The sequence below is a fragment of the Camelina sativa genome, chromosome 5 (assembly GCF_030686135.1).
Source record: "Camelina sativa cultivar CO46 ecotype springtype chromosome 5, ASM3068613v1".
In the NCBI taxonomy this organism is placed as follows: domain Eukaryota; kingdom Viridiplantae; phylum Streptophyta; class Magnoliopsida; order Brassicales; family Brassicaceae; genus Camelina; species Camelina sativa.
This window is the reverse complement of record NC_141884.1, coordinates 34746166-34773019: the sequence shown is the minus strand read 5'-3', so window position 1 is coordinate 34773019 and position 26854 is coordinate 34746166. Positions and strand designations below refer to the sequence as shown.

At 38.1% G+C, this 26854-nt stretch overlaps 3 protein-coding genes and 1 non-coding gene across 11 annotated transcripts; all 4 read left to right on the top strand.

Moving 5' to 3' along the window:
- The first annotated feature begins 11587 nt into the window (after positions 1-11587).
- Positions 11588-11694, top strand: LOC147944752 (small nucleolar RNA R71). Its single transcript, XR_015558725.1, has one exon. It is a non-coding gene; the product is annotated as a small nucleolar RNA R71 (small nucleolar RNA).
- Positions 11695-16177: 4483 nt separating this feature from the next.
- LOC104787730 (putative plastidic glucose transporter 2) lies at positions 16178-20008 on the top strand. Of its 8 annotated transcripts, none has more exons than XR_015557707.1 (14): positions 16265-16511; positions 16663-16786; positions 16896-17013; positions 17100-17167; positions 17252-17384; positions 18000-18099; positions 18190-18302; positions 18413-18506; positions 18633-18792; positions 18941-19046; positions 19143-19216; positions 19300-19388; positions 19470-19584; positions 19671-20008. XR_015557707.1 is itself a non-coding variant. In XM_010513347.3 (14 exons), the coding sequence occupies exons 2-14, from the start codon at positions 16696-16698 to the stop codon at positions 19851-19853; spliced, it is 1482 nt and encodes a 493-aa protein (XP_010511649.2). In that variant the 5' UTR covers positions 16274-16511; positions 16672-16695; the 3' UTR covers positions 19854-20008. The 8 variants fall into 8 exon arrangements, 4 of the variants coding, with proteins under 4 accessions (XP_010511649.2, XP_010511648.2, XP_019101591.2 ...); XR_015557708.1 differs by having other exon boundaries at positions 16267-16511; positions 16672-16786; XM_010513347.3 differs by having other exon boundaries at positions 16274-16511; positions 16672-16786; positions 18903-19046.
- Positions 20009-20501: 493 nt separating this feature from the next.
- LOC104787729 (aldehyde oxidase GLOX1-like) lies at positions 20502-22717 on the top strand. Its single transcript, XM_010513344.3, has 2 exons — positions 20502-21061; positions 21222-22717. Exons 1-2 carry the CDS (start codon positions 20600-20602, stop codon positions 22551-22553), a joined length of 1794 nt encoding a protein of 597 aa, XP_010511646.2. The 5' UTR covers positions 20502-20599; the 3' UTR covers positions 22554-22717.
- A 595-nt stretch (positions 22718-23312) lies between these two features.
- LOC104787728 (putative lactoylglutathione lyase, chloroplastic) lies at positions 23313-25918 on the top strand. The gene is made up of 9 exons (XM_010513343.3): positions 23313-23678; positions 23867-24071; positions 24169-24293; positions 24400-24464; positions 24591-24803; positions 24942-24989; positions 25152-25259; positions 25357-25497; positions 25588-25918. Exons 1-9 carry the CDS (start codon positions 23561-23563, stop codon positions 25627-25629), a joined length of 1065 nt encoding a protein of 354 aa, XP_010511645.2. The 5' UTR covers positions 23313-23560; the 3' UTR covers positions 25630-25918.
- The last annotated feature ends 936 nt before the right edge of the window (positions 25919-26854 follow it).

Here is a 26854-nt window from a genome sequence, read left to right as displayed (position 1 = left end):
ATGGGTTGGCGCTTACGATAACACTAAACATATGCAACAAAACGGGTGGTCGAACGATGATGTATTGGCAAAAGCGCATGAATTTTATTCAAGTGCTGGTAATGAAAATTTGAAATATACAAAAGAGTGGCTCGCAATCCGTCATCAACCACGTTATGATATTCAAGTAGGAGGAAATAATGGCTCTAGAAGCAGTGGATCTAAGATATCCCACGAGAGTGATGCTAGTGATTCCAAATCTGTAGGATCTAGTGTTCGTACTTCGTCCAATGGGGAGGGATGCTGCTAAGAAAAAGGCTGAAAAGAAAGGTAAGGGTGTAGCATTGTAAGTGTTCAACGAAGAATGGAGCAAATTCAAACAATTAAAGATGCAAGAACTAGTTCAATTGAACAACATAACCATGTTAGAAAAGGAGACAAACCAATTGATTAAGGAAAAGACGCTGGCTAAGAAGATGAAGATGTATCTCATGCTAACTGAAAAGGAGCATCTCAACGACAAGGGCAAAGAGCTGTTGCAGAAGTTGAGCCACAATTTATTTGATAATTAATTATTGTCAAGTGGCTATTTGTGTTTTGCCATTTCATGTTTTAATAATGTGTGTTGTCACTTTCTTCTTTAATAATGTGTGTTTGTCAAATACTCCTTCAATAATGTTTGTTTGTCATTTTCTCCTTTTATAATTTGTATTTTCTCGTTATGCTTTAATAATGTGTGTTTGTCACTTTCTTTCTTTAATAATTTGTATTGTCACATTATGTTTTCATAATCAGTGAATTTTGTTTTTTAATAAGAGAATCTTATCTTTTTCGGTGATTTTTGGTTTCAACCACTCAATTCAAACTCAATCCTCCAGCCATTTTTTATTTATAAATAGGGACTCTTTATGTAACGCACGTGTCCCAAAAATATGAAATATTAGAGTTTATATCGAGAATTAGAGAGAATTTGGTCTAATTTCTGGTTGGTTTACTAAGCTAGTCGAGTTATTAATTAAACCAAAGGGTGGTTAATAAATTTCGGTTTTGATAAACCTGGTTTAATCAAATTAAACCAAAAAACCATATTTTTTCTTTATGAGGATGACGCCTCGTTCTCTTTTGTGATTGTTGTTGTTGGTCTGTGAGAAAGAGAGACCTCTTGGTTGATTTGGTGTGAAGGAGAAGCAGGAGATCAACAAAACTTTGTTTTAGAGAGAAGAAAAAGAAACAGAATTGTTAGGGTTTGGAAGAAGGAGAGTTTGACTGCTGAAATCGTTTCCTAAGGTAATGATTTTTTGGTACAGTTGTACCTAAGCATTTTTTGTAGATTCTCCTATTTACATAAGTGAATTTGGGTTTAAACTTCGTGAGTTATTGGCAGTTTCGTGGGACACGTTTTCTCATATGCAAGTTGGGACCATTGGGGATTGTAACTGAGATCGTGGTCTCGTCTGGTTTTCGATCTGCACGAGATTTTTTGAAAAGCTTCGTGACATCTACGGCTAGCTTTTCACCGGAGGGATTTGATAGTTAACGGTTGATTTTAATTTTAGGGTTTTGTCTTTGAGACTATTCTTTTATGATGTTTATGTCCAGTTTGCTTCAAGGTTGCTTTTGGTTGTGTGTGACTTGTTGTAGGATGTTTCTGGACTGTTTCAAATGCGAGGATAGTTTTTTCTGGTGAGTGCGGGACCATAAGCTTATCTAAGCGATTGGGTTGTATGAATTGTTTTGTGTGATGATGTGTAGGTGTGGTGAATGTGTTATTGGGTGTTCTATTTAATGAATAGTTGTAACATCCGCGAACCAAATTGTGGGTTTTGGGAGAGGGTGTCGATCGACACCAAGGGGAGTGTCGATCGACACCATCAACTTTGGTTCGACCGAGTTGATTTGTTTTGTCGATTTGGGTCGGTTTGGTTTAAGTGGAATCCCCAAACCGAGTATTTAATGGAAAGTTGACCTAGGGTCGTGAGTTTTGTTGTTGGTCGCCGCTTATAGAGAGAAAAAGAGAGAAAAGAGAAGCGCTTGAGAGTTGGTGGTTCTTGGGGGAGATTCTTGGCTTGTTTGGGAGATATGTTCCTGTGGAGGAGAGATCCTGTGCTAGAGAAGAAGGGAAGCTTCCTAAGGTGTTGGATTCGTCGTTTAGGGTCTGAACTTCCTGCAAAAGAGGTGAGTGCATGACCATGGCTGATCTAAGCTTGAGATCTCTTTATTTTGCTTGTTCTATGTTGTTTGTGGTGTTTTCTTGCTTGTGGTGGTTGTGTTATGGTTTCCCTTAGGTTCCTGAAGCTTTTGGGTGAGTTTAGGACAAATTGGAGATGGTTAGAAACGGAGATTCGATGATCAGGTTCGTGCAGAACGTGTCTATGGGGTTGGTGTCGATCGACACCAGGGGGGTGTCGGTCGACACCAAGTAGGAGTCAGTGTCGATTGACACCATTTTGGTGTCGGTCGAAACCAACTTGTTTGTCGCTTGGTTTCCTGGTTTGTTGTGTTGTTTGTGTTGCTTAACATTTGAATCTCAGTTACTTGTGTGTATAGCCCAGTAGATGGGAGGATTGCCTCACTAAGTCTTTATGATAATACTTACGCATCTCAATTGTTGTTTGTGGTGTGTAGGTATGTGACGTGGAATCATGGCGATGAGGAGAGGATGATCTAGGGTCTCGTTTGTGTGTTGCTGGTTATATTGTTTATGTTGGAACCTTGGATAGAGTTAAGCTAGGTTGTTGGATAGAATGGTTAAGAATGTTAATGTACTGATGATATGTTGGTTCTGTATTATTGGTATGTTTCCGCTGTGCATATTGGTTGTTGTTGGTTTAATGATGAATTGTGGTTGGGGTTGGTTTTATTAAGTAGTATGGGATGCTTAATTATATATATTTTATTTATTATTTATTAAAAAAAATGGGTCTGGTTGTTTCACTGGTTTGTTATGTTTTATTTGTGGTTGTACTCTTGATTTGCTTGTGTGTATAGATCGTAGATGGGAGGATCACCTCACTGGGTATTTCTGGTAATACTCACACATCTCATTGTTTGTGGTGCAGGTAATACATGTGTAGCGTGGAATCATGGCGATGAGGAGGATGAGGAGGAGGATGATCTAAGGTCTCAGTTGTATTATTGGTTATGTTACTTATGTTGGTACCTAGTTTAGAAGCATGTTAGGTTGCTGATTTTTATTGGTTATGATTGGTATTGTATTTTAATACATTGGAGTTGGTTTGATATGTCTTCCGCTGTGTATGTTTGGTTATTGATGGTTTGCTGGTTGGTTATAATCAAATATTTATATTGTTATTATATACTTCTTCCGTTTCAAAATATAAGATGTTTTAGTTAAAAGCACGCATAATAATTAATGTTTACTTTTTAAAAGTTTAACCAATCATAAACAAGACTGCATAAAAAAAAAATGAAATTAATCTAAAAGTTGCTAAGAAAGTTTAAGAAAGTTGAAAATATCTTATATTATAAAACAAAACAAAATCTCTAAAACATCTTATATAATGAAACGGAGGGATTATATTTTTTTTTTTATAAAATGGGTAGGGTTGTTTCACTTTCTTCCATTGATGTACCAAAACCACAAATCTCACTTAACTAAAAAAAAACTCAATGGATTCATTAGAACATCCTTTTGATATTAAAGCTTACAAAAGATAGTTTGAAACTGAAGAGAGGTATATACACAACCGGTTTAGCGAGCGTCAAAACAAAAGAGAGGAAGACTATCCACCTCGTAGAAAGAGAAAATACGTCAAGAGAGATCATTTAGCAGCAAATCAAAGACTAATTGACAACTAATTTGCCAATCAACCTACATGACAATGCAATGTTTCGTCGCTGATTCCGGATGCAAAAACATGTTTTCCTTCAGATTGTTGGAGACCTATCAAGCAACGATAACTACTTCACCCAACGATTTGACGCAGCTAACATAGAAGGTATATCTCCATTAGGAAAATGTACCACGACCATGTGAATGTTAGCATATGGTGTGGCAGCCAACGCAGTGGATGAATACATCAAAATTGGAAATACTACAGCTTTGGAGTGCTTGCAAAGATTTTGCATCTCAGAGTCCCAACTCAAGATGACCTTTGATAATAGGATTTTCACCCAGGGTATCAATTCCCTATGCAGTTGTAGTACAAAGGATTATCAATCCAAATGGTTGTTATGATAGCAGATGAGATATGATCAAAACTATGCAAGTCAAGCCAAGCAAAAATGGGGTTTGATCTAACAATCCTAAAATAATTAAAAGAGAATAAATAAACAAGAACCACACGACCTAAGCACTCGATGCAAGCAATCGAGTACAGGATCGGGTGGAGTGATCGGGTAAACAAGAAGAGTATGAACAGCTCGAAGGTGTACACGAAGCTGGTGATCGAGTACCAGTTCGGGTATAGGGTCAAGTTATGAATAAAAACGTAAACAATCAAGATGCGAAAGCTCTTAAGGATGGATTAATCGACTCCTAAGTGTTCCTGACCAGTATGGATGCCCTACATGCCTCAAGCAAATATTCCCTAGACAATGAATCTCAAAAATCTTGTTAAAACACTCTCGTGATAGAAACAATCAACATTAATCACTCCCCTACCCAACTCTCGTTGGAGAAACATGACCAAGCAGGCAATACAAACCGATTCATTATTGTCAATAAACTCCTTACACATCTAATCTCTTAGGCTAAGTGAGAAAATCTCTAGCATTGATTGATTCAAGCATTTCAACTACATCACTCGATGGCAAAACACCCTAGATCTAATCTCAACCTCTCGGTCTATTGATAGCATTAAGAACACCAATCTAGAAAGGAACTTATATAACATAAACAACCAAGCTAAGACATCCTAACCGATCAAGAACACATAATTGTCTATCCCATCCCTAGAAACTTTGTTTCACTACTCAGATCTCATTGCAGAAAACATAAAAACAAAGATAAATGAAAATTGCATTGTATTGAAAATAAGATAGAAGTAAAAGAGTACAAAGTAGAAATCTAAAAGGATAGCAAAAGAAATGTAAAATAAATCCTAACAAAAAGTGTTTGAGTCGCTCAAGATCTCTCTCAGAAGCTCTCGCTCTCTGTATTGAGTGTCTACGGTGTGCTAGGGCGAGAGGAAGAAGAGGGGGTTTATATATGGAAAACCTTTTAACCTAGCTTCCTAGTCCTGCCCGAGGGTCTGCTCGATGGGGTGCACGAGGATAAGGTCAGGTTGTTCCTCGGGTAGGTCTTCGGGTTGTTCTTCCTTCTCTTGGATCGTCCTCGATCGGGTTGGGGTTCAGACTGTTCTTCCTGCTCGATAGCTCCTTCGGGTACATGCTCGGATTTGACCTTGTTTCTCCTTATTTTAGGCTCTAAAGCACCTGTTTTCATCCAAAATGTGCAAATGCAAGAATGCAACACCTTAAATGGCCTAAATACGAATTCCTACAGTAAATGACCTAAAAATGCTATGGTTAGGGTATATATAATGCAAAATATGGACAAAAATGATGCTTAAAACATGTAATTTAGAGAGTTATCACATCCCCAAACTTAAATCTTGCTAGTCCTCTAGCAAGGAAGTAGGAGGATGCGGATTAAAAATGGGGACTCATACCTTTTTTATGCTAATCGAAGGATTCAAGCTATAGTCCTTAAAGATAGTTTAATGGTGCTAAGATTAATCGACATACTTACAAATATTTTCTATGCTTATTACCATGCATCGATCTAGTTCAACCTCCAACTAAAAGTAAAGACTTGCAATTCCAAAAAACATCTCTTTCACATTCATTTAAGTGTTTGGCGAATTCTTGCAAATGGAAGGTGAATCAAGCTCAATCGGTTTCAAGGGTAAGGGTTTTTTTTGGGTAGGGTGGTTTCAAACAATATCTTTGGGTGGTTTTCTCTCAAAAGATGGAATGCTAGACAGTTGTGAAAACTATCTAAGATTGAGAACAATTAGGGCATACAAAGCTTAACTCTTGATAATCTACCTTTTTCTCATTCACTTTTTTTTTTTTTTTATCAAACCCCCTAGAATACAACTACCCACAACCTTGATTTTAACTCTCCTTTTTTTATAATCCCTAAAGTCTTAACTTTAAACATTTAGCTCTTTTTTTTTCTTTCTTTGCTAAACTCCTAATAACATTTCTATATATATTTTTTTTCTTTTTCTTTTTCTTTTTCTAGGAGATTATAGCAAGATGTTTTTCTCTTTTTTTTTACTTAGAGACTTAGAGCTAATTGAACCGAACCTTAGAGACTTTCTTCTTTAATTTCCTTTTAATTCCTCAACCCAACCCCAAATAATCATGCTAACCACCTATCTTTCAAAACCGATTCTATTAGCTAGTCCAAATGATTCTAACTTAGCTAAATCAAGAGCCAGTTCTTTGTCGTTCTCAATACTTTCAAGGTTTCACAACCTATAACACAATGAAAATGCCTCACTCAACAATTCACAACAAGGTTTGAAAGAAAGGTTTGGGTTCATGGGTAGGAAAAAATAAATCGGGTTAAACGAATAGATTGGCAAAAAATAGAGTGTTAACCTGAGTTTAAAGTTACCATGAGCAAGTATTCCAATTCCAAAAACAAGACAATTTAAGTTCAGGTTAAGTCCAATAATATAGAGATGATTCAATGTTCAAGCAAGTGGAGGAAGCATTCAAAAGACACAAGGTTCTAAACAAAGATTTTTCATTTTTTTTAAAGATTGATCTAACAACAATGAACTGTGATTAAGGGCTATAACTTCAATCCTAAGGTTTGTCTTTAAACAAGGTGGTTTTAATCATTGTCCCCTACGATGCATATGCAACAATCCTATATGAAGCAATCTAGACTCAATCATAATATGTAACTGCAACTACATGAACACACATTTTTTTTGTTTTTAAAATTTTCAATTTTTTTTTATGCAAATAGATGCAGACTCAAATGAATAAAACTAGTATGCAAAAATTTGAAATAAGAAAATAAGAAAATAAAACACAATGTTATATACATTCTCAGACCCTCCTCCAAACTTAAATTACACAGTCCACTGTGTAAATAAAAGTCTGAAAAAGAAGTCTGAGAATCACACAAAATAAAACAAAAGAAAATGCAATGGTATAGACAATGGTTTGGATGAAAGTGGTACCTCATGGGTTGGTGAAGAAGGAGGTTGTGGCAGCCTCCATGCTCGCCAACGTGTAGCCAGGATCTTCACTGGCTTCAGCAGGCGCTGGGATTCGCTCATCAGAGAGCTCGGTTATGTGCACAAACGACTTGCTCGGACCAGCATCCGAAGGGTTGATCAGGTAAGGCATCGCGTAGCTCATCGGGTAGGGCATCGGATAGTGCGATGGGTACGGTGGGAGAGGTCCGGAATGATCACCAGTATAGCCGCTCGCAGGATGCATCGAGTACGGCATCAGATACTGCATCTGATATGTCGGAGGGAAAGGACCCGAGTGGTCACCCGGATGTGTGCTCGATGATTGCATCGGATACGGCATCATGTACCCCATCGGGTTTGGCGTCGGACAGGCATCTGAGTGGTTTCTCCGCGATCTGTCGGGTCTGGTGACATCCTCCTCTGCTTGGGGCTCGTAAGATGACGCTCTGTGAGGCTTTGGAGGTGCTAATCCTCGAATTCCTCCTAGTGGTCCGCTCTTCCCCATCCATGTGGGTGCATACGCTGAAGTGGGAGCTGAGGCACAACTTGCCTTGTTTTGCAACTCCCTGATCTGTCCTCCCATCACCGTCACTGAGCCGGTAAGGTCCTTCACTTTCCTAGCCAGGAACTTGTTCATCCTCTTCAACCATCTGATCCTCTTGTGAGCTTCCCTCACCCCAACAGGTTGCTTTTGTGAGAAAACATACTCTTCGAAGTCACAGTCCTCTGAATTATTTCCCTGTCCTTGCCCAGTCGGCTCCCTCTCTTCAGATTCAGATTCTTCCTCAGGGTTGTACAGCTCCTCCAATGGTGGCGTGAAGTCTATGTTGTCCCCTAGCCGGATTTTTGTGCACACGACGTTGGGCAGGATCATTTGGGTGGCTCCAGCAGCTGGATGAACGAACTTGCAGAGCAGCATATCATTTGGCCTCTCATAGGCCAAAAATCTCGCCAGTGTCATGTACTCGATATCTAGCCATCTCGGCTCATGTGCCACTCCCTTCAAAGGCACATCGCAGGCTACCCAAATTGGTGTGACCAATCCTCCTATGGAGATCTCTCCAGCTCCCTCTCTCCTTTCAGTTTTCATTGCCCAAGACTTCAGATACAAGAACTGATCAAGCAAGACAAAGACCAAACTTGTATCCGCAACATCCCCTACTAGCGGTTTACCATCCCTAGCATTATAAAATACTCCACACAAGGCAATGTCTAGCAGCTGGAGCTCATGATCATTCACATTCTCAGTCTCCTTCCTAGCGAATAGGGTGCAAGATAGAGACTTGTGAAAGTACCTCAAAACAGGGCACCTTATTTGAGCGGATTTAGAGCTTGTGGATTTGTAGGGAAGCTTGTCTCATATTGTCAGCCATAGGGACTTCATCTCCTCCTTGCTCACTTCCATGTTTTCTCCACTCCCAGCCTTGAAACCATACAGCTTCTCCATCTCCTTAAAGGTAAGTCGGTATTCCTTATTGCGCACGGAGAAAGTGATGAATCCGATCCCCCCATCGGGTAGTAGGGTCGGGTGGTCTTCAAAGTAGTGTAACTGCAGCGTGGAAAGAAAGTTGACCGTGTCCTTCTCATAGGCTTCAAGGTTGGCGCGCATCATCTGGCCCAGGTGGCACATATCGAAAAGGAATTCAACATCTCTATCGATGTTCAACTGCTTCATTGTTTCATGGTGAGGGTAGCGGGTTCCTACAAAGCTCATCTTGCGGAGGACTTTGAAGAGCTTAGCCGGAGTCTCCACCTCTTTTTGCTTCAGCCTCCAGGAAGCCAGCCAGGTGCGTTCTCTCTGCTCCTCCTCGTGGTCATGACTCTCCTCCTCCATGTCTCAATCTTCTTCTTCTGTTGCTCTCTCAACTACCTTCTCAGCCTTTTTAGAGGCTGGTCTCTTCCCTCTTGCAACTGCAGCTCTGCTCCTTAACTGTGAGGTTTGGATCTCCTCCGGTTCTCCTCCATCGGCATCAGAATCGACCTCCATTGGCTCAGTTACTGTTCGTTCGGACGTAGATAGGTCCCCACGTCGAGGAGATCTGTGGACAGCACTCGCCACCGGACTTGGTGAGCAAACTTGGGGGTCTGCACGATCGGCTGCTCGAGTACCTGCTCGGGTGACAGATCAGGTTGAGCATCGGGTTGGGGATTGAAAATGTCCACTCAACGGTTGGGAATGCGAAATGTCTCCTCTTCCTTGGGAATCGCGAGGTTCGGCGGCTTCACCTCCGGTTCGAGCAGTGGCGGAGGTTGATCTGCTCCCCTTCTTTTGGTAGGTCTTCATCTTTGGTGCCATTGGTAAATCCTTGAAGATTAAAACAGAGACTAAGCCGAGATTAATAGGGTTAGTCCACAAAGATTGAAAAACTCAATTTCTAGGGAGAAAGATGAAGTTTGGAAGACAATAAAGGATACCTTTGGGACTTCCTCCCAAGTGAGCTTGTTTTAAGTCATTAAGCTTGACTCTTCATGCTCTTTAAGCATGAGTTTTAGGAGGGAGAGGTTCTGGAATCCTCTTCACTGAAACAGACTGGCTCAACCAATCTTCCTGGTCTTGTCCCGGTTCCACAGCAACTGTAGTATGGACTTCTTTGTGATGCTTGACCCTTCTTTGTTTCGTCTGGGTGGAAAAATCTTGACCATCAATGGTTGGCCTCTTAATTCCCTTCTTGATGCCAAATTCCATTTTGAAATGCTCTCCATGCTCAATTCTGATCTTCCCTTGTTTCACATCAATCACTGCTCCTACTGTTGCCAAGAATGGTCTTCCTAAGATTAGTGGATCGTTTGGTTCCTTATCCATATGAAGGATCATGAAATTAGTAGGAACTTCCACTCTTCCAATCATGAGAGGCAAGTTTTCTAGGATACCAATGGGGTGTTTGATTGTTCTATCAGCTAAAACCAAATACAGACTACTTGGTTTAAAACTGCTAAAACCCATCTTGTTGGCAACTGATAGTGGCATGATGCTGACTGAAGCTCCCAAATCGCACAAGCAGTTGTCGAAAATATGAAGTCCTATTGAACATGGCAATGTAAAAGAGCCAGGATCCTCCAATTTCTCCTTGATTCAACACACTCCACTCCTCAGAACTGCATTCCCAATTTCTTTGACAGCTTCCTTAACCTCAATCTCCAGCTGAGCTGTCTCTTTGATGATTTCCTCTCGAAGTTCGTATGGTGGCAAGAGCTTAGGAGGTGGGGCTTTTCGCTTGGACATATGCTCTGCAAGCGCCTCTAATTGGATGTCAAGAGCAGCTCTGAACCTTTCCTCTAATTCCTCTTCCTCTGCTGCAGGCAGCTGAGGTTGATCTATCATCTGAACGTCTACCTGATGTATCATCTGATCACCATCATCGGGTACGTCATCGGGTTCAGCCTCGGATGGTTCTTCGGTTTGTGATTCTTGACCTAGTGCTCGATCATCAACTCGATCAGTCTCCTCGGGTGAAGGCTCGGGTTCATACTCGGATATGTAGTACTGGTACTCATTCATCCCATAGTGATCCATATCCTCCCCATCTTGAACATCGCTGTCCTCAATGAGGTAGTCCTCAAAATCATCATCAAGAAAGATGGCTTGGGCAGTAGCATAGTCCTTTGGGTTTTGAACTGCTTTACCTGGAAGCTGGTTGATTTTTGGAGGAGGTTGGGTGCTGTGTTGGTCTTCTAGGTATCTCAGCTTAGTGTTGAGAGAATCGTACTTGTCATTCAGGTCATTATACCCAGAATCGATCTTGTTGCTCATCTCCGCGAACCGTTTTGCATTGTCCATAGCAGCCGATGTTCGACTTTGTATCATCTGCTGAATCAGTCCGCGTAGATCAGCTTCTTGAGATTGGTTATGCGGGCCTTGCTGTTGTTGGAATCCATGTGGTGCAATTGGTTGATGGTAAGTACCAGAATACTGCTGCTTAGGAGCATAGCCTTGATTATATTGAACAAATGGCTTTTGCTGGTCCTTGTTCCCTTGGACTGCGGATGGGTAGATTTGGTCTTGAGGGTTTGCAACATTCGGGTTACGGTATGACAGGTTCGGGTTCGGTTTGTAGTTGTTGTAACCTCCTTGGTTATTGATGTAGTTAACATCCTCTAGCTGAGCACTATCCCCATCTTGTTGCTGAAACTGGTCTTCCTCTGAGATGGCATGGACATGCTGCTGCTGGCTGAGGAGCTTATCCAGCTTGTCATTGAGGGCTTTCATGTCTCTCTTGTATTTGGCATCATCCTCTCCAGTAGAGCGTATGGTGCGATCATACTCCTCATTGTAATGCCCATCAGATTGAGCCAAGTTCTCCACTAGATCCCAACCTTCATCGACATCCTTGTTGAGGAAGTTACCATTGCTTGCGGTGTCCAGCAACATCTTGATCTTAGGGACTAGTCCTCGGTACAGTGTACTTAGCAATGAAGCATTGCTGAAGCCATGATAAGGGCATTTGCTTGTGTATCCCTCGAAACGTTCCCAAGCTTCACTGAACGTCTCATTGCTTTTCTGAACAAAGTTGGATATGTCATTTCGCAGCCTTGCGGTTCTGGAGTTGGAGAAGAATTTGGCTAGAAACGCCTTCTTGCATGCTTCTCAAGTGGTGATGGACTCCTTGGGGAGTGATTTCTCCTAGATGTGTGCTTTGTCTCCCAAAAAAAATGTGAAAAACCGGAGTTTGAATCCATCTTCACTAACTCCATTGATCTTGGTTAGGCTACAGAGCATATCAAACTCATCTAGATGGTCCAATGGGTCCTCCATTGAGAGACCATGAAACTTGTTGCTTTGTATCATCTGGATGAGACTACTCTTAATCTCAAAGTTGTTGTTTTGGACAGCAGGTGGCACAATGCCATGTCTTTGAGTGTGAGTAGATGGAGCATCTCCAGCTCCTATGTTGGTCCCCTCTTGAGGAGCTGGTGGACCATTCTGATTATTTATTTCCTCCTCAATTGTTGGTAATTGTTGTTGATTGACTTGTTGTTGACGGAGTAACCTTGGTCTGTCGATATTGTCGATGAAAGGACTCAAGTGTTGGCTACACTTGGATCGTGTTTGCATGCACAATCATTGAACCGAGTGAGTACACGAAGGTCTACTTGATCTAGGTGATCGAGTGACGGGTCGGGTGGGTGCTCGGGTTGTAGCTGAAATGCAAAACAAACAAACAAGAAAGTAAACAAGTCAGTTTTGAACCAAAGTAGATAATAGAACTTGATCTAGCAAGTGCTGAAATCTTAAACATAGCAAATTAAATTCAACCAAATGGCAACGGTGCCAAATTGATAATAGGATTTTCATCCTGGGTATCAATTCCCTATGTAGTTGTAGTACAAAGGGTTATCAATCCAAATGGTTGTTATGCTAGCAGATGAGATATGATCAGAACTATGCAAGTCAAGCCAAGCAAAAAATGGAGTTTGATCTAACAATCCTAAAATAATTAAAAGAGAATAAATAAACAAGAACAACACGACTTAAGCACTCGATGCAAGCATTCGAGTACAGGATCGGGTGGAGTGATCGGGTAAACAAGAAGAGTATGAACAGCTCGAAGGTGTACACAAAGCTGGTAATCGAGTACCAGTTAGGGTATAGGGTCGAGTTATGAATAAAAACGTAAACAATCAAGATGCGAAAGCTCCTAAGGATAGGGAAATCGACTCCTAAGTGTTCCTGACCAGTATGGATGCCGTACATGCCTCAAGCAAATATTCCCTAGACAATGAATCTCTAAAATCTTGTTAAAACACTCTCGTGATAGAAATAATCAACCTTAACCACTCCCCTACCCAACTCTCGTTGGAGAAACATGACCAAGCAGGCAATACAAACCGATTCATTATTGTCAATAAACTCCTTACACATCTAATCTCTTAAGCTAAGTGAGTAAATCTCTAGCATTGATTGATTTAAGCATTTCAACTACATCACTCGATGGCAAAAAACCCTAGATCTAATCTCAACCTCTTGGTCTATTGATAGCATTAAGAACACCAATCTAGAAAGGAACTTATATAACATAAACAACCAAGCTAAGACATCCTAACCGATCAAGAACACATAATTGTCTATCCCATCCCTAGAAACTTTGTTTCACTACTCAGATCTCATTGCAGAAAACATAAAAACAAAGATAAACGAAAATTGCATTGTATCGAAAATAAGATAGAAGTAAAAGAGTACAAAGTAGAAATCTAAAAGGATAGCAAAAGAAATGTAAAATAAATCCTAACAAAGTGGAAAAAGTGTTTGAGTCGCTCAAGATCTCTCTTAGAAGCTCTCGCTCTCTGTGTTGAGTGTCTGCGGCGTGCTAGGGCGAGAGGAAGAAGAGGGGCGGTTTATATATGGAAACCCTTTTAACCTAGCTTCCCAGTCCTGCCCGAGGGTCTGCTCGATGGGGTGCATGAGGATAAGGTCGGGTTGTTCCTCGGGTAGGTCTTCGGGTTGTTCTTCCTTCTCTTGGATCCTCCTCGATCGGGTTGGGGTTCGGACAGTTCTTCCTGCTTGATAGCTTCTTTGGGTACATGCTCGGATTTGACCTTGTTTCTCCCCATTTTAGGGTCTATAGCACCTGTTTTCATCCAAAATGTGCAAATGCAAGAATGCAACACCTTAAATGGCCTAAATGCGAATTCCTACAGTACATGACCTAAAAATGCTAAGGTTAGGGTATATATAATACAGAATATTGACAAAAAAGGATGCTTAAAACATGTAAATTAGAGAGTTATCAACCTGCAAAGAATTTTGCGTGTTAGTAAGATGCAAGGGTTTCCGAGGATGATTGGGAGTATTGATTGCATGCACTGGGAATGGAAAAATTGTCCTACAACGTGGGAAGGTCAATTTACTGGGGAGATATAGCCCTAGGGAACCACCACTGTTATTCTTGAAGCAGTTGCATCTCATGATTTATGCATATGACATGCTTTTTTGGATGTCCCGGCACATTAAACGATATAAACGTTATAGACCGTTCACCAGTGTTCGATGATGTTGAACAAGGCCTCCAAGAGTGAATTTCTTCGTGAACCAACATCTATATAATATGGCATACTATCTAGCTGACAATATTTATCCTTCTTATCCTACTTTCGTCGAATAGATTAGGCTACCTCAAAGTGAACCAGATTCAGGAGGAGTGTCAGAAGGACCTCGAACGTGCATTTGGAATGTTGCAGGCTCGATTTAAAATCATTTGCGAACCAGCTCACCCATGGGACATAGACGATTTGGTGATCATCATCAGATCATGTATTATATTGTATAATAAAGTTGTTGAGGATGAACGAGAGACATATGCTCAACATTGGACTGATTATGATCAATCTGAGGCAAGTTGGTCTAGTACACAACAACCATTCTCGACCGAAGTGCTACCTGTATTTGTAAATAATATGCGTGCTAGATTTGAGTTGCGTGATTCAAGTATATATCACGAATTACAAGCAGATCTAGTAAACACAAGTAAACACATATAGTACAATGATGGGCACAATCAGAATGTTCCAATGTGAGTGAGATTTTAAGTTTGTTAGTTAATATTATTGTGTTAATTAAGTTATTAGTGTTTCCTTACTTGTGTTTTATGTTTATTGTATTGCATTTTAAGTTTCTCATCATTGTACTATATGTGTTTTAATAATGGTTATTTCTATTTCTTGTTTTTATTATTTGCAAACAATTTATATATTTTTTAAAATAAAAACAAAAATAAGATTTATTTTATAAATTTATTTATTTTTTATTTATTTTAATTTCATTTGATTTAAATATGACTAGGACTCAGACCCTCGTGGTGTCGCGGGGGAAGTATTTCAAGAAAAACAAGTTAAATTAAATTTCAAATTTAGAATTTTTTATTATAAAATCATTTGAAAGTAAGAAAATAGTTTGAAAATATATGTTAATTATAAAATTAACAATTATCTCAAAAGAAGAAAAATAATAAGTAGGGCTAAAATTACGTAACTATAAAACATATATAATTGTGAGATTAAAACACATAACCATCAAAATGGAAATTTATAATAAAAAATATTATGACAAGAAACTCAACTCTAAGTTAAAAATTATTAACTGAAAAGTCATAATGAATCGAGGCAACCTTGTAATTTTTTTTTGTATGTATTATAAGTATACGATATTTTATGAAAAATTATATCAAAGAGTAACAAAGTTCATAACATTAATTGATATTTATATTACTAATAAAAATATTATGAAGAAGTGATACTAAGTGAGAATATCAAACGGAAGATTATAATAACTAAATGCAAAATAATTCTAAAAATAAAATAATCTTCATCTTGAGTAAAAATTTATCAACCAATAATTACAATAAAAATATACAACTTCTAAAAATAAAATATTAAATATTAAATCTTTAAAAGCACATATTTCACTAAGAATTACAATAAATAAATGCAACTATAAGTTATATAATTAAACTTGATTAAATTGCTATATTTCTATAATCGTTTCTAAAATCTTTAGTTAGATTATAGAAGTAATGTTGGATATTAGATATTAAAATTCATATTATTTAGACTCAGCATGAAACAAAAAAATTATCTCCTCGAACAACTATATATATATATATAGATTTCAAAAGACATAAACATTTAGATAAACATAACTATTGGAATTAAAAGTTGTGAATAAGATATGGTGGAAATATACAACTCCAAAAAGAACAGAAGCAACTGTATGATTTTTAAAAAAATTAGAAATACAATTCTATAATGAATAGATGCAACTGTATGATTTTTTTTCAAAATAAATATAAAAAGTTATTTAACAAAAATGTACAATGGAAAATTGTAACTGTAGTTGGTATTTATTTAGATTATTATTATTATATAAATTAATAATATGTGATCACAAAATATAAACATAAATAACTTAAATAATATAAAATAAAATTGGTAGATTAAATATTGTAATTTTTATTAAACAAAACTATTGTAGATGATAAAAGTGATATATATAAGTGTTGGATTATGGTGCGAATGAAAGTGAAGATTTGCGAAGCGTAAAAGAAAGAAACAAAAAAATAGATGTTGTAATTTTAGAACCAATATACATAGTCTGAGAAGACACTTTTATACGGTTTGTGAGTAAAGTAGTAAACAACATAAATCTGGTGACACGTGCATCATTCCAATCGTTAAATCTACGCAAAAATGAAATTTTGAGTCGCAAAGATTTTATTTGTCGTCTTGTCTCTCTCTATTGAACCACCACCGACCTTTCACATCCACGGATGCTTCTTCTCATTTATGAGATTGAAGAACTAAGAAGAAGCAAAAGCTTCTCGGATCTCTCTCTGTTTCCTCATCCCTCACCGATCTGTATATTTTCTTCTTCTTCTTCTTTCTTCCTCTATCCAGATTTCTCAACAATCGTTCGTGTTTAGTTTCGCTGCATCTAAAGCTTTGATTTGATAGCTGTGTGTTCTTCCCACAATTTCGAAATTTTTGTTGTAATTTGAATCGTACTTAGTGAAATCAGGCGATCTAGTCTTAGAGGTGACGTATGTGGGGACTGCAACGAGAAACATCCTCGATGTACAAGAGAACGTCGTCGAGAGATTACTCTCCGATGCTTGACGTCGAAGATAGTTCAGGTTCGCTCTCACAAACACACACACATGCATCGTTTTTGTAATACTTGTTTGGTTTTTGAAGTTTTTAGCTAAATCGTCCAATTTAGAATCTGTGCCTTTTTATCTTCAGGTGTATTAGAGAATGAGGTGAATAGTGAATTGGAAACTACGAATCCTTCATGGAAGTGTTCACTCCCACATGTCCTTGTCGCTACGATTTCGTCGTTTCTATTTGGTTACCACTTAGGGTTCGTCTCTGATTGGTTTTTACTCTTTTTTTTTTCTTCTTCTTTAAGTTCAACATTGTTAGTTACAGAGTTGTTTGTTGCTACAGAGTTGTGAATGAGCCACTTGAAAGCATTTCGTCTGACCTTGGTTTTAGTGGCGATACATTAGCAGAAGGTATTCATTACTTTTAATATTTACATGGTAAATGATCACTACATTTACTAGATTTTGTAAGTTCTGTTTGCTTTATTTGTGAAGGATTGGTGGTTAGTGTTTGTCTTGGTGGTGCATTTATCGGATCTTTATTCAGTGGTGGAGTTGCTGATGGCCTTGGAAGGCGGAGAGCCTTTCAGCTCTGTGCTTTGCCTATGATTTTGGGTGCTTTTGTTAGGTAACTTCATGATTTCCTCTGAGCTATTCTTATGAAACTGTTGCCAGACTTTTAGCTTTTCTCCTAGATAGATCTTGTTGTGTTTCCTGGCTAGTGTTCTTTAAGTTAGACTTGCGAATTGGTCATGCAAAAGCTATTTTAATCAAAACAAGGCAATGTTATTACGCTTGTTAGTGTTGGGAATTTCTTCATTAGAGATAGCACTGATACTGCATATTTCTGGTGACTTTTAGAGTACATAAATGGTTTCACCGAATCAAACATACCAGAAGCTAAATCCTGTTTCAGAGTTACAATATGTTAGGTCCAGATTCGATTTTCTCCTTTATTTCTTTGAGAGAAGACGTACAGTGCTGAATGAAAGATAAATCATGCAAACCAACCAGTACTCTATTAAGGTTTTTGGTAGAGATCCATAAACTCTCCCAAGCCCTCCTAGGCCCCCAAACCAACCAGGGGTAGCTTAACAACCTTACCATCTCTCAAGCCTCCCCTATCTATTCTGATCCCACTCAGTCATGCATACTCAGTCATGATCCTTTCGCAGGAGTTGGCATTGTTTCCGTTAGTTTGATTTATTTCTTAGTTGCTAATGGTAGTATGTGTTTCTTTCAGTGGAGTTAGCAACAGTTTAGCTGTCATGCTTTTGGGAAGATTCTTGGTTGGGACTGGCATGGGTCTTGGGCCACCTGTGGCAGCACTCTACGTGACGGAGGTATATCAATGCACGCTGATTATGGATCTTACTCTGAACCAAGTTTGGAGCCACTTGCCTTCTTATGCAAATTTCCCAAATTTTAAGTAGGTATCACCAGCTTTTGTTAGGGGAACATATGGAAGCTCCATACAGATAGCTACATGTCTGGGACTGATGGCAGCCCTGTTTATAGGGATCCCAGTCCATAACATCCCTGGTTGGTAAGAAAGTATTACCTTTTATAGAATCTATCATTATCTTTAGCAGAACTTTTTGTACGATTCTCTAAAGCAAAACAAGTTTTGATCATCTAAGCTGTTATGATACTCAGGTGGCGTGTCTGTTTTTGGCTATCTATGATACCTGCTGCAGTACTCGCTCTGGGAATGTTTCTCTGTGCTGAGTCTCCCCAGTGGCTATTTAAGGTCAGCTTTACTTATAATCATCACGTAGACTTGTGAACTCTACACGACTGTTTCCTGCACTTTGGTTTACACTAGTGCTCCACTTTCCTTTCCTATTTTGATTGAAAGGCTCATCGTCTTATGTAGCAAGGGAAGATAGCTGAAGCCGAAGCTGAGTTTGAGAGGCTGCTCGGAGGGTCTCATGTGAAAACAGCAATGTCAGAATTACACAAACTAGACCTAGACAGAACGGATGAACCAGATGTCGTGAGCATCTCAGAGCTGTTATATGGTCGGCATTCAAGAGGTATATAACTTTTTTTGTTTTCCAAGAAAGTAACTGCAAACATGTATGTTGATTGTTGCGTCTAATTGTTTCCTGTATAGTACTTTGTTATTCACTTGTTCCTTTTGCAGTTGTTTTTATTGGATCAACCCTGTTTGCTTTGCAACAGCTATCTGGTATAAATGCTGTTTTTTATTTCTCTTCTACCGTTTTCAAAAGTGCCGGAGTACCATCGGATCTGGGCAACATCTTTGTTGGGGTTTCAAACCTCTTGGGTACGTACAATAACCTTCTCCTCCAGTGTTGTTTTTTTTTCCTTTTGTCTTTTTAATTATATGGATCTTGGATTGTAACACTCTTCTGATTTTCAGGATCCGTAATCGCGATGGTGTTGATGGATAAAGTAGGAAGAAAGCTTCTTCTTCTTTGGAGTTTTATTGGCATGGTGTGTTGTAATTTTCTTTCAAATTTCCTTATCATCAGATATGATTTAAACCTGTATCAAATTAATCGTTTTGATGTGTATAGGCAGTAGCAATGGCACTTCAAGTTGGTGCTACAAGTTCTTACTTACCACATTTCTCGGCGTTGTGTTTATCCGTCGGTGGCACTCTTGTGTAAGTGTTTGTTGAAACTGAAGTATGTTTTTCCATTTTTTTTGTTTTTTGTACTAAATACAATTGTGATTTTTGATACAGATTCGTGCTAACATTCGCCTTAGGAGCTGGTCCAGTACCAGGTTTACTCCTCCCTGAAATCTTCCCAAGTCGAATTAGAGCCAAAGCTATGGCTTTCTGCATGTCTGTGCATTGGGTAATAATAATAATAAACTCGTCCATTTTGTATCATCCCACAGATTGTGTTTTGGTTGCTTAACCTTGTTGGTTCTGGTTGGACAGGTGATAAATTTCTTTGTGGGTTTACTCTTTCTGAGGTTGCTTGAACAGCTTGGTCCTCGGCTACTATACTCAATGTTCTCTACGTTCTGTTTAATGGCGGTGATGTTCGTGAAGCGGAACGTGATTGAAACCAAAGGCAAAACACTTCAAGAGATTGAGATCTCTCTGCTAGCCAAACCATGAATGTATTTTCACACAGTCCCTACGTCTGTATAATCAAATAAAGATTGTGTTTTCCGTAGAGTTGTATGAAATGTTAAATTTCACGTAAACGAATCAACAGTGTCAAGATTTGAACTATTCTTAATTCTCTCAATATAAAAATGGTAACATGATAATGGCTGAACCAGTGGTTTGAACTTGGCTGACTTTGCTTTTCTGGCTCAATTTGCTTAAATATACAAAAACACATCGATTAGGCTGAATTGGTTTAATTGACTATGGAGTATGTGTATAAATTGAAATGTCTACAACTAAAAACTATTTAAGTGTAAAACAACAAAAATCTAAGCATACATCCAAAACTAAGAGTAAATTTCATTCATAGTCAAAGTTTCTCTATCATTATTTGTGGGTTTCCATGCCAAAGGTAACGCAGGGAAGCCTACGTGAGATAAAGAACAAATATAGCTTCTCATTTTTTTTCTCCTTATCACATGACCACCATACGTACAAAAAGCATGTCCACCATACAAAAAAAAAGAGACAATAATATCGAGGAAATAATTTACCAACCACTCATTCCAATTAAAGAAATGTCAAAAATAAACACAAGTCAAAATCAAACTTAGAAATTTTCAAATATATATAAAGCATGTTTCACCAGAAACAAAATCATCAAACAATTTAAAAACATCTATCATTTCTTACTGTCCCAAGCAAAACATAACTGTAAATAAATAAAACAAAAAAAAAAAAGTTCTGAAAAAATGCTAGAGTCAAGGAGGCTCATATGGGTATTATCCATCATTGTATTGGTGGCAGCCGTTTCCAAGGTAGTCTCAGAGGTAGACAACGATTCAATCGATGATGATCGTACCTCATTAGAGGGCATGACGACGCCCAAACGTGAAGTCATCGAAGTAGACCCATCAAAATCTAAACGCAAAGAAGAGAAAGATAATGCACCCGCCGCGGCTGGACCTGAGATGAATTGGCCTGGAAAATGGGAGTTGTTCATGAAGAATTCTGGTGTATCAGCCATGCACGCGATCTTGATGCCGTTGATCAATAAAGTCCAGTTTTACGATGCAACCATTTGGAGAATTTCACAAGTCAAGCTGCCTCCTGGCGTACCTTGCCATGTTTTCGACCCAAAGGCTAACAAAATTGATTGTTTTGCTCACTCTGTCCTCATCGATATCAACACCGGAACCATGAGGCCTCTTGCGGTATAACATTATTACTATTTTTAGCTAAAACACACAGAAATATATAGAGTGATCACTTTTCACACACATTGCACAATACACATGTCTAAATATAAGCGTGATTATATTTAGTCATGGTTTTGATCTGATCTGATGGATTTAATGATAAAAAACATGACAGCTGACAACAGACACATGGTGTTCGTCTGGAGGTTTAACCCCAAACGGGACATTGGTAAGCACAGGAGGATTCCAAGGAGGAGCAAACACGGCAAGGTACCTTTCCACGTGTGACAACTGTGTATGGATTGAATACCCACAGGCACTCGCTGCAAGGAGATGGTACTCAACACAAGCCACTCTCCCCGATGGTACTTTCATCGTTGTTGGAGGCCGTGACGCACTCAACTACGAGTATATCCTTCCCGAGGGACAAAACAACAAGAAACTCTATGACTCGCAACTTCTTAGACAAACAGATGATCCCGAAGAAAACAATCTATACCCATTTGTCTGGCTCAACACTGATGGTAACCTCTTCATTTTCGCCAACAACCGATCCATTCTACTTAGCCCGAAAACGAACAAAGTGCTCAAAGAGTTTCCTCAACTCCCTGGTGGTACTCGTAACTACCCTGGTTCTGCCTCCTCGGCTCTTCTCCCCATCCGTCTCAACGTCCAAAACCCGGCTGTCATCCCTGCTGATGTCCTCGTTTGTGGTGGTGCAACGCATGACGCTTTCTTCCGTGCTGAGAAAAAGAAGATTTTCAATCCGGCTTTGAAAGATTGTGCAAGGATAAGCATCAATGATCCTAACCCTGTATGGAAAACAGAGATGATGCCAATGTCACGAGTGATGAGTGATACCGTGCTCCTTCCTAATGGAGAAGTCCTTATCGTTAATGGTGCAAAACTTGGATCCTCCGGTTGGAACTTAGCCAAAGAACCAAACTTTTCGCCAATATTGTACTCCCCTGACAAACCTTTAGGCAAACGTTTCAAAGAGCTCGCCGCTTCCACTATCCCTCGTATGTACCATTCCATCGCAATCGCTCTTCCTGACGGTAAAGTTCTTGTCGGTGGAAGCAACACCAACGATGGATACCAATACAACGTTGAGTACCCAACCGAGCTCCGTATCGAGAAATTCTTACCACCTTACCTTGACCCAGCTCTTGCCATTATGAGGCCAAGAATCATAAACACCGCAACACCAAAACAGATCAAGTATGGACAAAAGTTTGACGTCAACATCGAGCTCAAACAACCAAACGTGCCAAAGGAGAATGTCATGGTGACAATGTTGGCACCATCGTTTACAACACATAGTGTATCAATGAACATGAGGCTGCTCATGTTGGGTATAAAAGATGTCAAGAACGTTGGTGGTGATAAGTACAAGATCGAAGCCGTTGCTCCTCCTAGTGGAAACGTTGCTCCTCCTGGTTACTATGTTCTCTCTGCCGTCTACAATGGTGTCCCCAGTGTTGGAGAATGGATTCAAATCCTTTGATTTTGATTTTTTGATTTTGTGTACATAATAATGCTGAACGGTTCAGCCTAGACCTATTTTTTGAAACGTTACTATTATCATGCTCTCACCTATAAAATGGTTGTAAAGCAATTTTTGTATTTCTTACTACTTATATGAATGAATTTTTTCTTTGATTCTTTTAATTAATTATCATATTTTTCTGAATAATTGTTTTATGATTGAGATAATAATTTGAGAAAATTGTTAAAGATTTGTGACTTCACTTATAGAAGGTAGCAGTTTTTTTTTGTTTCCTTTTACTTTTAGTGTCATTAAAAAGCTTGAATAAAATATACCTCTAAATATATATTGTGGTTATCTATTTCTATAAAATTTTACTACAAAAAATGGTTTTATATTATTATATAATGTTATGACATTTTTTTTTTCTCAACACAAATTCCTATTTGTTGTTAGTAAAAACTTAAATTAAAAATACCAAAAATAATTAAATATTTGTTCATTATTATTAAAATAACCCAAAATACAGATAACTTCTTATGTCTGCTATTTTTATTTCACTGGAGTTCGACTTCAATAAATCATATTATCTCGTATGATAAAAATGAAGTGATAGGTTATATCCTTTAGAAACATAAATATCAGGAAAATAAAATCTCCATTCCATTCTATAATATTACAAAATAAAATTTATAAAATTAGAATATATCGCATAATTATAAACACCAATTGATTAATTAAATAGCAAATGTAGTTTAACTAATTTGTTTTTTTTTTGTAGGCATCATTTAATTAAGAAAAATACCCGAAAATAAAGTCGAAATATTACGAGGATCGTCCATATGTTTTTAATTTATTTATTATTACTTATAAATCTCCAAAAAAAATAAAATAATAAAAAAGCTTTATCTCTACCGTTGTCGTCACTTCCTCTCCGACGGAGGAAAAGTACCCACCGCTTGAAGAAGAAGAAGAAGAAGATTCATAAACACACAGAGCTTTGACTCTCGAGGAATAAGAAGAAGATGGTGAGGATCATTCCCATGGCGGCGTCCTCAATCCGACCTTCTCTCGTCTGCTTCTCCTCTTCGTCTCCTCGCTTCCCCGTTTCTTACCTCTCCAGAAATCTCTCTCGCACTCTCCGTAATCATCCCTCCCTCCACCACCTCCACATATATAGATACAATCCGGAATCAATCAATCACTGTTCAATTGATTAGTGAATTCTAGAGCTAGGGTTCTGAATTAGGCCGATGTGATAACGTCATAGAGCTGAACGTGAATGAGTTTTTTTTTAGAATTATCATTTCTTGTTTTGATTTTTGTTGCAGATGTTCCTCAATCACAGCTTTTTGGTTTAAATGCTAATAAGCTTTTGAGAAGAAGTGTGAACTGTTTAGGAGTGGCTGAATCTGGTAAAGCAGCTCAAGCTAGCACAGCTACTAGTCAAGATGATCTTCTCACCTGGGTTAAAAATGACAAGAGAAGAATGCTTCATGTTGTTTATCGCGTTGGTGATTTGGACCGGACGATTAAGTACATAAGTTTTTGACTCTGTTGTGAATTTTTGCTTTGATGGTTAATCTCTGAGTAGTTTTCTGAAGATTAATGTAATCATCTAATATTGCTGCAGATTCTACACAGAATGTCTTGGAATGAAGCTTTTACGGAAGCGTGATATACCAGAAGAAAAATATACTAATGCTTTCCTTGGTTATGGACCTGAAGATTCACACTTCGTGATTGAGCTCACTTATAGTAAGTCATATATGTTGATCATTTAGCTCCAATAACCCTAAGACTATGCATTTTATGTAAAGATGGTTTTGGCTTGCCTTTTTTTAATATGTAAGTTTGTTTACAGATTATGGAGTTGACAAGTATGACGTCGGCGCTGGTTTTGGTCACTTTGGTATTGCTGTTGACGATGTGAGCCTCTACAATCTATATGAAATTTATGTCTTTCTTTGAAACAGTGTTTGATGTGTCTGATTTTTACTCTTTCCACCACATGGTTTTATTTCTAAGAAGTGAATTTTTTTTTTTTCCAATCAGGTGGCGAAGACCGTAGAGCTTGTAAAAGCCAAAGGGGGTAAAGTATCACGGGAGCCTGGTCCTGTCAAAGGTGGCAAAACTGTAATCGCATTCATTGAAGATCCTGATGGTTATAAATTTGAACTCTTGGAAAGAGGTCCTACACCAGAACCTCTTTGCCAAGTTATGCTCCGTGTTGGTGATCTCGATAGGGCCATAAAGTTCTATGAGAAGGTGAGTTGTCCTATGAAATTGTTTTGAGATGTGATAGTTTATAGCCTGAACAGTATATGTTTGATCTGATATATTTTATACTTCTTTTATAAGAATGCGTTCTTATCTTTTAATCATATGTGCTTGCTTTCTTTATAGGCTTTTGGAATGGAACTTCTGCGAACAAGAGACAACCCAGAGTACAAGGTAACTTGAACTGCCTCACGAATCTAATTCTTAGTACCCACGCGACCTTAAACTTCCATTGTCTATATGTTGTTACATGCAAAAGCTGCTACTAGCGTTTTTCTCTATCGGTTTGATTTAGTCTTTTGTATAAACTCACTTACCGTAAGTGGTTATTTACAGTACACAATAGCCATGATGGGGTATGGTCCAGAAGATAAATTCCCTGTCCTAGAGCTGACATATAACTATGGTGTTACAGAATATGATAAAGGAAATGCTTATGCTCAGGTAAGAGAAACATTTGACATACAATTCGTGTAAACTCCTTTACAACTGGAGGGTGTCCATAGTTTTAACTTGTTTACTTGTATTTGATTACTATCAGATTGCAATAGGCACGGATGACGTTTACAAAACTGCAGAAGCTATAAAACTCTTTGGGGGAAAAATCACGAGGGAACCTGGTCCCTTACCAGGTATAAGCACGAAGATCACCGCGTGTCTGGATCCTGATGGTTGGAAATCGGTAAGAGATTGGTGTGTTGTGATAGATTCATATATTGATGGAAAGAGCTCTGAATTTCGCGTTTTGAGTTTGCGACTTTCGGCTTTGTAGGTGTTTGTGGACAACATTGACTTTCTCAAGGAACTGGAGTGAGAGGATGAATGGAGAAAGGAGAAGAGAGGCATCAAATGCATGACAATGGCTTATGAGGGAGACAACATGGGAGGCCTTTGTTTGTGTTACATCAGTTTGGGGTTTGATATAATATCTCTCAGTGGTGAGTATATTGTTTCGAAGTGAATGATTTGTTTTTTTTCAGAATCTAGTGTAGTTGTTTTACAGGATTAAACCCCATGATTGCGTCTTTGTATATTACTAGTTTCCACTTAACATCAATTGCCATTAAATAAGATGATAAGTGGATTGATAAAAAAAGTAAAAAGCGATCTATTCAAACTTATAACAATACACTATGCATATTGGCTCTTGGGGACATGTGAAAAGTGAAGACAAATCTAATCATAGAATTTTAATTTTTTCTCCCCTCAAAATCTTATGCGGTTATCTTTACGTTAAAAGAACACCCACTTGAAATAATGTAATTCCTTAATTTTGTTTGATTAGGGGATATTATTAACAAGGTATGCTTATTGTAAAAGTTTATGGATAGATTAACTGGCGCTAGATTTAGTTATACAAAATAATTGTGAATTACAGTTAGTGAAACCAATAAAATTACCTTAAGACAAGATAAAAGGGACACAAAAGTGAATGATTTATTTTGTTTTTTTTTTCAGAATCTAGTAGTGTAGTCATTTTACCGGACAAAACCCTATGTTGCGTCTTTGTATATTACTAGTTTCCACTTAACTATTAATTGTCATTAAATAAGATAATGAGTGAACGATAAACAAGAATTTTGGTTTTTTCCCGAACTTACAAGTTACAACAATAAAAACTTATACAACGCACATTAGCTCTTTAGAGACATGTAACATAGTATAGGATATATATATGGAAAGGCTACATTAGTATATATATCCTAAGAAAAAAAGAAGAAAAAATATCTTATTATAGAATTTAAAAATTGTTTCTTCCAAGTATTATGCCTAGTCGAAGTTGTGAGGATCCTTACACTTAAACAACACCCACTTTTAAAATCAAAGTTTGACATCAATTCTTAAATTTTGTTTATTCGAGAATTTATTTACAAGAAAATTTGCAATTTTTTTTTTTAAATGTTACGAATAGACTGATCGACGCTACATTTGGGGGGGGGGGGGGGGGGGGGGCTGATAATTTTGAAGGATTTAAGATATTTTGGATTTTAGGAGATTTAATTGGGGTTTAAGGAATTTTAGTGAATTTGCTATCATTT

What these genes read in the sequence shown, in the direction of transcription:
- LOC104787730 (XM_010513347.3), top strand. Translation starts at nt 16,696, where the DNA reads ATGTGGGGACTGCAACGAGAAACATCCTCGATGTACAAGAGAACGTCG. An exon ending in TGGCGATACATTAGCAGAAG is followed by an intron (nt 17,168 to 17,251) that starts GTATTCATTACT and finishes TTATTTGTGAAG; the next exon opens with GATTGGTGGTTAGTGTTTGT. An exon ending in ATTTTGGGTGCTTTTGTTAG is followed by an intron (nt 17,385 to 17,999) that starts GTAACTTCATGA and finishes TGTTTCTTTCAG; the next exon opens with TGGAGTTAGCAACAGTTTAG.
- LOC104787729 (XM_010513344.3), top strand. Translation starts at nt 20,600, where the DNA reads ATGCTAGAGTCAAGGAGGCTCATATGGGTATTATCCATCATTGTATTG. An exon ending in GAACCATGAGGCCTCTTGCG is followed by an intron (nt 21,062 to 21,221) that starts GTATAACATTAT and finishes AAAACATGACAG; the next exon opens with CTGACAACAGACACATGGTG.
- LOC104787728 (XM_010513343.3), top strand. Translation starts at nt 23,561, where the DNA reads ATGGTGAGGATCATTCCCATGGCGGCGTCCTCAATCCGACCTTCTCTC. An exon ending in GATTTGGACCGGACGATTAA is followed by an intron (nt 24,072 to 24,168) that starts GTACATAAGTTT and finishes ATATTGCTGCAG; the next exon opens with ATTCTACACAGAATGTCTTG. An exon ending in TTGGTATTGCTGTTGACGAT is followed by an intron (nt 24,465 to 24,590) that starts GTGAGCCTCTAC and finishes TTTTCCAATCAG; the next exon opens with GTGGCGAAGACCGTAGAGCT.